This window comes from Macaca mulatta, chromosome 14, assembly GCF_049350105.2.
Source record: "Macaca mulatta isolate MMU2019108-1 chromosome 14, T2T-MMU8v2.0, whole genome shotgun sequence".
NCBI lineage: Eukaryota > Metazoa > Chordata > Mammalia > Primates > Cercopithecidae > Macaca > Macaca mulatta.
The window spans coordinates 114,096,832-114,108,270 of record NC_133419.1 but is presented as its reverse complement, the minus strand read 5'-3'; the positions used below and the strand labels follow the sequence as shown (position 1 = coordinate 114,108,270).

The following is an 11,439-nucleotide window of genomic DNA, read 5'->3' as shown; positions in this document are numbered from 1 at the left end:
TCCTAACAGGGGAGACACCACCTACCACTCACCCCACTGAATTTAAGAGCACACGCAGTGGCTGCAGGCCAGGAGTCTGCTGCAGGCCACCAATGACACCAATGCAACTCTCTCTCAGCACTCCACAGCTGGAAAATGGATGCTGAAATCCTGCTACCAACAAATCTGATGTTTCCAGCATATTGCCAGCAGAAAATAGCAAAAGGGGTAGGAAGCGGCATTAGATTAGCCACAAGTTCCCACCTAGAATTGTTGCTACACGGGAGTCTGGGCAATGTGGCTTTTTGTGAGATGGTTTCTATCTTCTACAGAACAGGAAGGAACATTCAAAGGAGGGTACAATGGAAGTTGAGTAAGCCAGTACACAGAGTCCACCATAGCAGCCAGCCTAAGGCCCACTCTCTTGTTATCCATGAAAACCCGACATGCAAACACTCTGACAATGAATATTTGATTCTGAAGTGGATATATCAAAGGTCTTTATTAGCATAGGAACAACCCATAGTGTGCATTTGTGTGTTCCCTAAATGCACACAGACACCGTATCTCTCAAGAATCACTGATGTATTTCATTGTAGAGTTGAGAATTTCTAGGCCATGAAGCTTTCTCAGTTGAGCAGCAAACCTGTCACAATCAAAACAAACAACCCAGGACATAAGTGCCACAGTTCAGGCTTCTGGAGCCCAGAGCCAACACCCTCTCAGATGGAAGCTGGCTGAGAACGTCAGTCCTATCACTGGGTGGAAACAGGAAGTGGCTGTGGCACTGGGGTACCCTAAAGATCACAGGGGTAAGACAGACCCTCAGGGAGGCCCACAAAGCACTGAAAACACTTGCTGCAGGTGGCAGGTGTGTCAGGCTGATCAGACGGGACCTTGCTCTCAAGAACTCCCCCACAGGTTGCCACTTTGAAGTCATCCTAGCTAATGTGCTTGCTTTCTATAGAAGAAAGATTTTAACTATTCCTTCCATTTGAACAACCAGACAGAACTTGAAAGGACCTTAGATATTATCGAGGCCAACCCCCTCAATCTACAGAGGAGGAATTAAAGGCATGTGGATGTAAGGGAAGGAGCCTCTCTCACTCAGTTCCTGGGGTTACCCCTGCTCTGTGCCAGGGCTCCTTCGCTCAGCCACAGGTGGACACCCCCCAGAAGCACGTGCAACGAGGTGCATCTGCACATCAGAACAGGAGCAGAGCAGAGTGGAGGTCTGAGCTTAACAGAGAAGCCATGGGCACAGTTACAGCCCACATCTCTTGCCCTCGCTCACTGGGGGCCTCGACATGCTGTTCTGCGTCTCTGCTTCTCCACTGTTTCCTCCTGCATGAACATGTGACCCTCGCTGGCCATTCCTCCATATGTTTAGGCTGAGACAAAGAACATGAAGTGGGGGTCTGTTTCTGGAAAAGTAGAGAAGAGAGAAAAGAGGGAAGAGAAGGGGAGGTGGAGTGGGGTGGGGGAGAAGGAGGATAAAGAGACAGGGAGAGGGATGCAGAACAGCGGAAAATGGAATGGAGAGAAGGCAACGGCAGCAAGTGTGAGCAGCAAGTCCCCATCAGACAAGCTGATTCCCTCTCTGGTTGGAGCCCAAGAGCTCCCGTTTCCTCTAGAAAGGCTTTCTTCAGAGAAGCAGCTATTGGGCTTAACCTACGTCTGCACAGAAAGCATGAGGGCTTCCCACAGCATCCTGTGAGGCACGCAGTCCCAGCCAAAAGTCAGCGCCTCAGCTTAGCTGCTTTCTGCAATGGGACCGACGCTGGGTCAGCCTGGCTCCGTGTCCACAGCATACCTGGGCTCAGCTGTGCACAGCTTCCCCAGAGCAATGCCTGCGTTCACCTGCACGGCCGTCTTCTGTGTGTCACTGCCTGCGAGCCTTAACAAGACCTGCAGGAGATCTGTCTTTAGCAGGGAAGACGCAACGTTGGGCACCTCCATGCAGTTACCAAGGCAGAGGGCAGCGTTGCCCACCAGAACCTCATCCTCTGAGCTGAGCAGCTTCATCATAATGCTCAACTCTGCAGGGAAGGAAGAGAACAAGCAACAGCTCTTTTTAATCCCCAAATAGGAGGCTGGCAACAGGACATGAGGGGCACAGGTAGGTGTCAGTGGACACCGAGCTTCCCCAATAACTCTGCAGCAGAACTTGTTCACTCACTCATCAGCAAACATTCACTGAATGCATATGAACCTCCTCAACTCCTTGCTGAATCTCTGAAGTATCTCAGCTTCCCAGAACAGTGTCCAGCACAACACAGTTGTTAGATGAATGAATGCTATGTGTCAAACAGGTCTGTCCTCCTGAAAGCCCCTGTTCTTAACCTCTCACTGCACCAGGGTGAGAGGTCCCATCTGGCAGCCCCCAGGTGGGAGGCAATGTGCTGGCAACCAAACCTGCAGGGTATGAAACAGGATCCAGGAGAAAGGCTCTAGCTTCCATGGTGGAGCCTCCTTTAGTTCACCTTCTGCGCACTCCAGGGAGTTGGTAAGAAGAACATTAGCAGGCTGCCTCTCCTGGGAAGCCTGCTGTGAATAACTACAGCCGGTTTAAGTTACTGGACTAAAGCTGGGCTCAGACTCTGGTATTTCCCTTGTTCACTAAATGTTGAAGGTGTTTTCCCCCCTCCTTCTGTGAAGGCAGAGAACTGAACTTGCTGAGAAGAGGGAGTTTCCTAGCTTTGCCCCTGTTATCTTTGAGCTGTCTGTCAGCTGGGTCTCCAGTCTGGGTATCCTACCTGTGTGCAACCAAAAGGCTAATTAAATGCTTTCAGATCTGACGTGAAACATCTTCCATAAACATTGCTGAAGCCTGGGAGAGGTTAACAGCATTGCTGCTAAGTTCCTCCTCGACCACAGTTCCCTTTGTAGCTTCAAGGGTGGATGAACCTCTGGGATGAGGGCTCACTTAAGGAAATCATCACTTACTTTTATCCAGTCTTATTACTTCTTCCCGAGCTTCGTGGTAACTATTCGTGCAGATAGCTAGTATCTTTACAGCATAACGTGATGCAGTCTCGCCTCCTGTCTAGATTTCAGAATGAAATCAGAAAAATATAATCAGTGCTATGATTGCTCTTGGCCACAAACCACAGCGAGCAGTTATTATAGTGCTAGTGGCTTCCTAAACTCTGAAAAGAGAATTCTATGGAGAACAGCATATGCTTCCCGGTGAGCAGGCATGGTCCCTGCTGGAACAGAGTGTCACCCGCATCCTCTCTAACCCAGCCCACACCCCTGACAGGAATGTAGGCCTGTCATGTACACCTGAGTAATTGCCTCCAGAAGGCTTTATGAGCAAGTGGCTGAGAAGAGAATGATGCTGATGAATGGCAGACCTACCAAAAAGGGAGGAAAAGGCCCTCCAATATCATTTTCCCATTTGAGAATGAGGACTGACTTGCCAAGGCTGTTAGGCTGACAGTCCTGCATGAGGAACCTCAGGAACCTAGATCATTTTAAGAGGTGACAACTGTCAAACACCGCCCTTGCAATCTCCCATGTGGGGTCTTTAAAAGGCATGTGTGCATGTATGCATGCATGATGCATAGGTATGCATGCCATCAGGAGCTTTTGGTGGGTTTGCAAAAGTCATAATGAATGACAGTCATTGTTCAAGTGGCAGCCTAAACTTAAGAACCCCTGTGCTGCCCCCTCGGTGTTAACCCTGCCCCAGCAGTAGCCCACAGAGCATGCTTCCCTGCCCCACTCAGCCTGAGGCTTTATGAATAAAGGCCACGTGTCACCACACCAACATGGGTGTGTGGACCTCATGGGCACACACATCATAGGTGGGATTCTGAGATGGCAACCTAATATAATAATCTCCTTCACCCTTGCAGGTGAATCCAGATAGCTGCTCTACCGGCTTGCTTAGATTCACCGCACTCATTTCACAGGGAAATCCCAATATCCTTTGGTCACATGGTAATTCTGCAGGCTACATGTCTCATAGATGAGTAGCAAAACCTGAGCAAAACAATGTGCCTGAAACCTACTCAGATCATTTTTATCAAGAACAGAGGCCATATATATATTTAAAGTCAGGCTTGAGGGGTAAGCAGTCTTTTTTTTTTTTTTTTGAGATGGAGTCTTGCTCTGTCGCCCAGAGTGCAGTGGCACAATCCCAGCTCACTGCAAGCTCTGCCTCCCGGGTTCATGCCATTCTCCTGCCTCAGCCTCCCAAGTAGTTGGGACCACAGGTTCCTCCCACCACGCCTGGCTAATTTTTTTGTATTTTTAGTAGAGACAGGGTTTCACCATGTTAGCCAGGATGGTCTTGATCTCCTGACCTCATGATCCGCCTGCCTCAGCCTCCCAAAGTGTTACAGATGTATCTAATGAACAATTTTCTTATTTATTGAACGATCTGTTATTGATGTTCAGAGTATGGTCTGGGTAGACAGGCAGAAGCAAATCCCTATCCAAGAAGTTTAAAATCTAGCAAGGAAGAAATGGCAGCACATTAACCAAACAAAACCCGCCTTAATTCTGTTCCCCGAATAAAATAGGACACTTCTGTACATTTCAGGGTTGTAACCAATAAAGTGATCTTACCTTCAGGAATTTCATCATTTTCTTTACCACTCCTGCTTGCAAGGCCTCCTCAACAATTTTCAGAGAGGAAGAAAGGGTCCGGCTCAGAACACCAGCAGCTCTCTGAATACAGCAGAAAGAAGATAATTAAATGTCCTTTTCAGAAATGCTGACAACCTTTAAAAGTTAACAGGAAGTTTGGTGAGGCAAAATCAATCATTAACATTGGAAGCAAAATATAAAAAATAGGATGGCCAAATAATAGCAAGCACTGTTCTTTTTAATAAAACTGTCACGGAGCTGCAGCCATAGCCCCTTGCCACCCAGAGGCCCACATTATTTCAGCTTCACACAGGATCAACCAGTTCAACTCTGAGAAAGGAAGTTCTCCCTTGTGATTTCTCCCAGAGCTCTGATATCAGCAGGCCCTTTATTAGGGGATGTTTGATTTCCTGGATTGGTCTTCTGTGTCATTTATCTTTATCTTTTCCTCTTTTGTTCTAGTTTCTGGGATAGTTCATTTACTTTATTTCCCAGCTCTTCTCTCTCTTTTTTTTTTTTTAAATAAATGGCAAGCTGTTACTCTTTTATGGATATAACTATCTTTAATCTTTCTCAGGATACAAATGATAGTTACTATTTTTTTCTTCTGTTTCCTGTATCATCTCTATTTCTTTTGGATCAATTTTTATGTTTATCTTGGTTTTCCTATTTATGTGTGTGGCTTTCCTGCAATGTCTGGTTGACTCTTACCTGCCCAATCACATGTACGAAAAAAGCAATAAAATATGTTTGGGTATGCTATGTTTATGGGAAGTATGGAAAGGTAGAGAGGTGGCACTCTCATATACCAGAAAGAAAAATGTTTTCTCCAGTTTCAGTTCTTTAAAGATGAAAGTGTTCTGATTTTATGCCTGGAGGATAGATGCCTGCCAGCAAACGCAGCTCCACTGCCTGTACCTCTGCTCTCTGTTGTATCAGGAGTTCTGAAACCTTGATCCTTTCATTATAAGGCAAATCTGCTACTGACCAGCTATGTGTTCCTCCGTCTGTACTCTATACGAAGGTGTCCTCAGCCCTGCCTCATTAATTACCACCCTAGCAGCTGCTCTCCATCTTCAGGAAACTTGTTAAAATTACTTACCTATTGGTAACCATTGCCTGTTCACCGTCAATGTAGGTCTCTCCTTTTTTTGTTCCCCCCAATGGCTTTAATCTCATTTTAATGAGGACTCCAGAGGGAGAAAAGATAAACTTGTGTATTATCAATCTTGCTTCCCTAATCTGCTTCCTAAAGATCCTAGAATTTGCTACAGTTGACACCACAGATCCCCTTTCAGGCCCAGGACAGTGGAGACTGTGCTAGACTAGGACCAGATGCCCATGGTGAAGCTGCTGCCCAGCAAGCTGGGAAGCACCCAATGTGGCACACACAGAATGCTGGAGAAATCTGGCCCAAGAGCTCTCCTAAATCCCTACACTCAGGTATTAGTGTAGGCCTATCTTTAGGTCTGGACCATCTGAGAACGGTGGTGCTTACCACTTTGGGGGTCAGGGACCTCTTTTGAGGATCTGATGAAAGCTAGGATGCCCCATCCATGAAAATGCACACGCACAAAACCTTCACCCTATCCTGTCTGAATTGACTTTGGGGACGTTTAGAGAGTGCTACCCCCAAACAGGGTATGTTGGATCTACTCAGAACCTTTTTTAAACTGTGGAGCCAGTCCTCAGTCTGCAACCCTTGAAAGGCTGGTTTCCCAGATCCACCCTAGATGTGGCCCTGATTGCTTCTCTAGGCATTAGGGCCCTGCCCTGACAGGGAGAAAAACAGGGGTGATCACTTAACGTGAGTGAAGAACACCTTCTAGGGTGATGGCAAACAGCCTCTTGAATCATACTAATATTCTTTTCCTGATGCACTGTGCTGACATATAGGGCTTTCTCAGTTTTCTTATTCAAATGTCAGACACAGAATTGAGAAAGCCATTTCAGCATATATTTTAAAAAGAGGCTAAAACTATTATGCACAAACAACCTCTAGGATCACTGGCCTAAAATACGGGCCTGGCTTTTTATTTTTTCCTATGGAAAAAAGGGATTCTAAATAAGTTGGACACTTGATCTGTCCAATTTGCACAGGATATTTTGAAATAGGACAAATCAGATCGATTATATCCTCTAAGCTGGTTAAATTTCAGACCAAACGGAAGGGGGATTCTTAAGTTGGGTTCCTGGACTCTAGGGGATCCACAGATGACGGACATGGCAAGGAGGTCACCAAATCCCTGAAACTGCAGACAAAACTTGGTGTTTATGTGCTTGTGTGCATTATTCGAATAGTATATCCATACCGTATCTCAGAGACTCAGCAGATTCTCAAAGGTGGCAACTTGAAAAAGATTACACTGGTAACAAAACAAAACAAAACAAAACAAGAACAGTGAAAGTTGCTTCTGGATTTCCCTGGGAGAAACTTACTGTCAGGATTCCTCCATCCTGGCTGTTTAGTAAAGACAGGCACCTTCTGCTCACCTCCACAGCCCAAACCTACAACAATGGGGAGAGGCCAGCAGGAGATTTTAATTTTCTGACAATCTGAATTCTCAGCGGAGCTTCTTCTGAGCACCCCCTCCTTTTTAGCACCACGGCACTGTGCCCAGGTTCCCTCACAACACCATCTTTTACTGCTCTTATTCCTCCCCATGTCTGTCTCCCCTAACTCCAGGTATTACCCTGATAGCAGGAACCACCTTTCACTTGACTTTGTAAACACAGCACCTCATACTCTGCTCAGCACACCTTGGATACCCAGTCTGTTTTCTGAGTGAATACATGACTGAGTGATGCATCCACCCCTCAGCAGAGCAAAGGGAGAGTGCATCCCTCCAGCCTTTTCCCATTCCACGGCCAGCGTGTGAGTGTACATGCTTCTGTCTCTTCGTGAACACGAGAATGGTTTTATGCCACAGAATGTGTACAGGTCGTCCCAGGCTTCCAGACAGGGAGACAAGAACGCCATACCTCAGAGACAAAGGGAGCCTGAAGACACAGGTTCATCATGAGTCCCAGGAGTGTGTAGATAACCTCTCTGAACAGGGCCACATTCTCCTCACATCTGGCCTTGGAAAACAAAACAAGGTAACCAATGACCTTTCTGCCTTACAGCTTTTTATGGTCATCTTTTCCCTTGGACTAGTGTCTCAGAGTTCCCATACTCCCTAATTGCCAACTCATAAATTGCCAATGTCATGAACCTAAACGGTTTTGGAGGATCAGAGACCAGTTCCATGAGTTAGTGTTGGTCCAGGAGACTTGGAAGGAGTCTCTGGTGCCTCTGCCATGGGACTATGGATCAGGTTGGCCCTGGGTTGAAAGTGAAGAGTGAGCTGCTGAGACGGGTGATCATTCAACTCCATCAGAAAAATCCTTCAAATCAGGATCAGCCAAGATGGCCGACTAGATGCAGCCAGGTGGAACAGCTCCCACTGAGGAAGAGAGATGACTGACATGCTCCTAACAGATCTTCAAAGGGAAGACGCTGAGAGTAGATGGAGGAAAGATGCAGAAACGGGGCGGAGGGAAGTAACTGGGAACCCTGCATGGGGCTCCTATGTACCAAGGCTTGTTCTTGGCCCCCAAAGGCTCTTGAGGAATGGGAGAATTGAAGTGGCAAAGAGCAACCTAATCTCATCATAGTCCTCTGGAACCCCGGCAGGAGAAATCCCCTTGACCACCACAGACACTCAGTGAGTTGTCAGGGAGAGCTGCTTAGAGAAGTGGTAGGGGTGGCAAGCCAGTTGATGTGGAACCCAGAGGGTTGGGTGTGGAAGCATCTATAGTGGAGCATGGCCAGGGACAGCCATTTCCCTAGGCTCAAATAAGTCCCATAGGAGACTTTAGCCCTCGGGAAATCATCAGACCTGAACTCTGCAGGGTGGTCTTGCCCATCAAACAGGGCCAGTCCAACTTGAGGACCCCTTGCTCTGCTGGACTCTCCTGGGGCCCCAGCCTGGTCACACCTGCTTGCTGAGCAGTCTCGGGGGCCCTGGGGGCCCACACCATAGCTTCTGCACTGGCAGACCATGCCTGACCAGTGGAGAGCACCAGCAGGGTACCCCTATCACCATGCACCAGCCCACATGCTCCCTCTCTACACCACAGCTTCCCCTGGGCCCAAGGCAACTCCCCACATCACTTTGCTGGTGAGTGTCTGATCAGGCAGGTTTTGCTTTCCTTGCCCTGCCAGAGCATGGGAGTGCAGTCCTGCCCCTCCTCTTCCCACTGACCACCACTGTAGATGGAGTATTGATGGGCATAGAGCCAGCCAGCCCCACCCCTACCAGCAACTTGCCCTTGTGCTAGCATGGCATAGAGTACAGTGGATCTTTGTCCCTCTAGGAGCAACCTCCTCTGCTTGCGAGGCACAGAGAAGGCACAGTCTTCAGCATGACCCCACACACAGTCATCAGCAGGGACCCTCTCCCCCAGCTGTATTGCCTCTGCCATTGTGGCAAACACCTGCAAGGAGGCAGGCACCCTGACACCTGCTAGCACCCTGCCACAGGTCTTCCGCTGCTGTTGGCATGCATGAACAAGTTAAGGTCTCATTATCACCACATTATGAAATTCTTGGGCTAACACCATCCATTGGAGTGTAGTGACCAGAGGTTTGGGATCACCTTGGCTCCCCCATTGCAGTGTATTCTTAACCTAGAGGAGCCAGAAAACAAAGTCAAGGCCCAATACAAGTCCCTGAGAGTTAGAGCATCCAGTCCAGAAATTGAGAGCTGAATACTGACCCCCTAAAATCTTCTAGAAATAAAGCCACTCAGCTGAATCCACCTTATACCACAATAAAACCCTCAAGGTCATCAAATAAGATAAAAGAAACAAATTTATCCAAAGGTCAGCAATCTCAATGATTGACAGTAGAGAAATCAACAAAGATAAGAAAGAATCCACATGATAAACCTGATAATTCAAAAACCCAGATGCCTTCTTTCCTTCAAACAACCACAACACCCCTCCAGAAAGGGTCTAAACCAGGCTGACATGGCTGAAATGACACAAATAGAATTCAGAATATGAATAGGAATGAAGTTCATTGAGCTACAGGAGTGCATTGAAACCCACATCACGAAAGACAAAAATCATAATAAAACAATGAAGGAGCTGACAGACAAAATGGTCAATACAGAAAAGAACATAACCAACCTGGTAGAGCTGAAAAACCATACTACTAGAATTTCATAATGCAATCACAAGTGTTAATAGCAGAATAGACCAATCAGAGGAAAGAATCTCAGAGCCTGAAGACAGGCTTTCTGAAATAAGACAGTCAGACAAGAATAGATAAAAAAATAATAAAAAGGAACACACAAAACCTCTGAGAAATACAGAATTATGTAAAGAGCCCCAATCTACATTTAATTGGTGTCCCTGAAAGAGATGAGAAGAATGGAACCAATTTGGAAAACATATTTCAGGATATCATCCATGAGAACTTCCCCAACCTAGATAGAGAAGCCAACACTCAAATTTGGGAAATGCAGAGAACCACAGTAAGATACGTCATTAAGAAGATCACCTCCAAGACACAGAATCATCAAATTATCCAAGGTCAAAATGAAAGAAAAAATATTAAAGGCAACTAGAGAGAAAGGTCAGGTCACTTACAAAGGAAAGCACATCAGACTAACAGCAGACTTCTCAGCAGAAACTCTGCAACCCAGAAGAGACTGGAGGCCAATATTCAACATTCTTATAGAAAATAAATTCCAACCCAGAATTTCATTTCTAGCCAAATTAAACTTCATAAGTAAAGGAAAAATAAGCAAATGGTGAGGAAATTCATTATCACCAGACCTGTAGTGCAAGACCTCCTGAAGAAAGCACTAAATATGGAAAGGAAAGACCATTACCAGCTTCTACAAACATACATTGAAGTACACAGACCAGTGTCACTATAAAGCAACCACATAAATAAGTCAGCAAAATAACCATCTAACATCATGATGACAGGATCAAATCTACACATAGAAATACTAACCTTGAATGTAAATGGCCAAATGTCCCAAGACACAGCGTGGCAAGTTGGATAAAGAACCAAGATCCACTGGTATGCTGTCTTCAAGAGACCCATCTCACAAGCAATGACACACATAGGCAAAATAACAGGTTGGAGAAAAATCTACCAAGCAAATGGAAAACAAAAAAGCAGGGGTTGCAATCTTATTAGTTTTAGATGAAACAGGCTTTAAACCAACAAAGACCAAAAAAGACAAAGAAGGGCATTACACATATTGGTAAAGGGTTCAATTGAACAAGAAGATCTAACTATCCTAAATATTTATGCACCAAACACAGAAACATCCAGATTCATAAAGCAAGTTCTCAGACACCTTCAAAGAGACTTAGTCTGACACTCAATAATAGCAGAAGACTTTACCACCCCACTGGCAATATTAGATCATTGACATAGAAAATCAATGAAGATATTCAGGACCTGAACTTAGCACTGGATCAAATGGGCCTGATGTACATACACAGATTTCTCAAAATGAAAACAACAGAAAATACATTTTTCTCATTGCCACATAGTGCATACTCTAAAATCCATCATATTTGGAAGTAAAACAGTCCTTAGCAAATGCAAAATAACTGAAACCTTAACACTCAAATTGGAAATTAAGACTAAGAAATGAACTCAAAACTGTATAACAACATGGAAATTGAATAACTTGATCCAGAATGACTTTTGGGCAAATAAACCAATTAAGGCAGAAATCAACAAGTTCTTTGAAACTAATGTGAACAAAGACACAACATACCAGAATCTCTGGGACACAGATAAGATAGTGTTAAGAGGGAAATTTATAACACTAAATGCCCTAACAGATATTC

General features: G+C 45.6%; 1 protein-coding gene across 1 annotated transcript in view; it reads right to left on the bottom strand.

Annotated features, from left to right (window-relative positions):
* Positions 1-462: 462 nt before the first annotated feature.
* The window catches only part of TTC12 (tetratricopeptide repeat domain 12), a 52,045-nt gene continuing 41,068 nt past the window's right edge, over positions 463-11,439 (bottom strand). Inside the window, exons 17-22 of the mRNA XM_077964296.1 lie at positions 7,558-7,656; positions 7,015-7,083; positions 4,555-4,656; positions 2,926-3,025; positions 1,793-2,018; positions 463-625 (exon numbers count right to left, since the gene is read on the bottom strand). Of these exons, the coding sequence (XP_077820422.1) occupies positions 550-625; positions 1,793-2,018; positions 2,926-3,025; positions 4,555-4,656; positions 7,015-7,083; positions 7,558-7,656 (672 nt within the window). The 3' untranslated portion in view covers positions 463-549. The remainder of the gene's footprint in view (positions 626-1,792; positions 2,019-2,925; positions 3,026-4,554; positions 4,657-7,014; positions 7,084-7,557; positions 7,657-11,439) is intronic.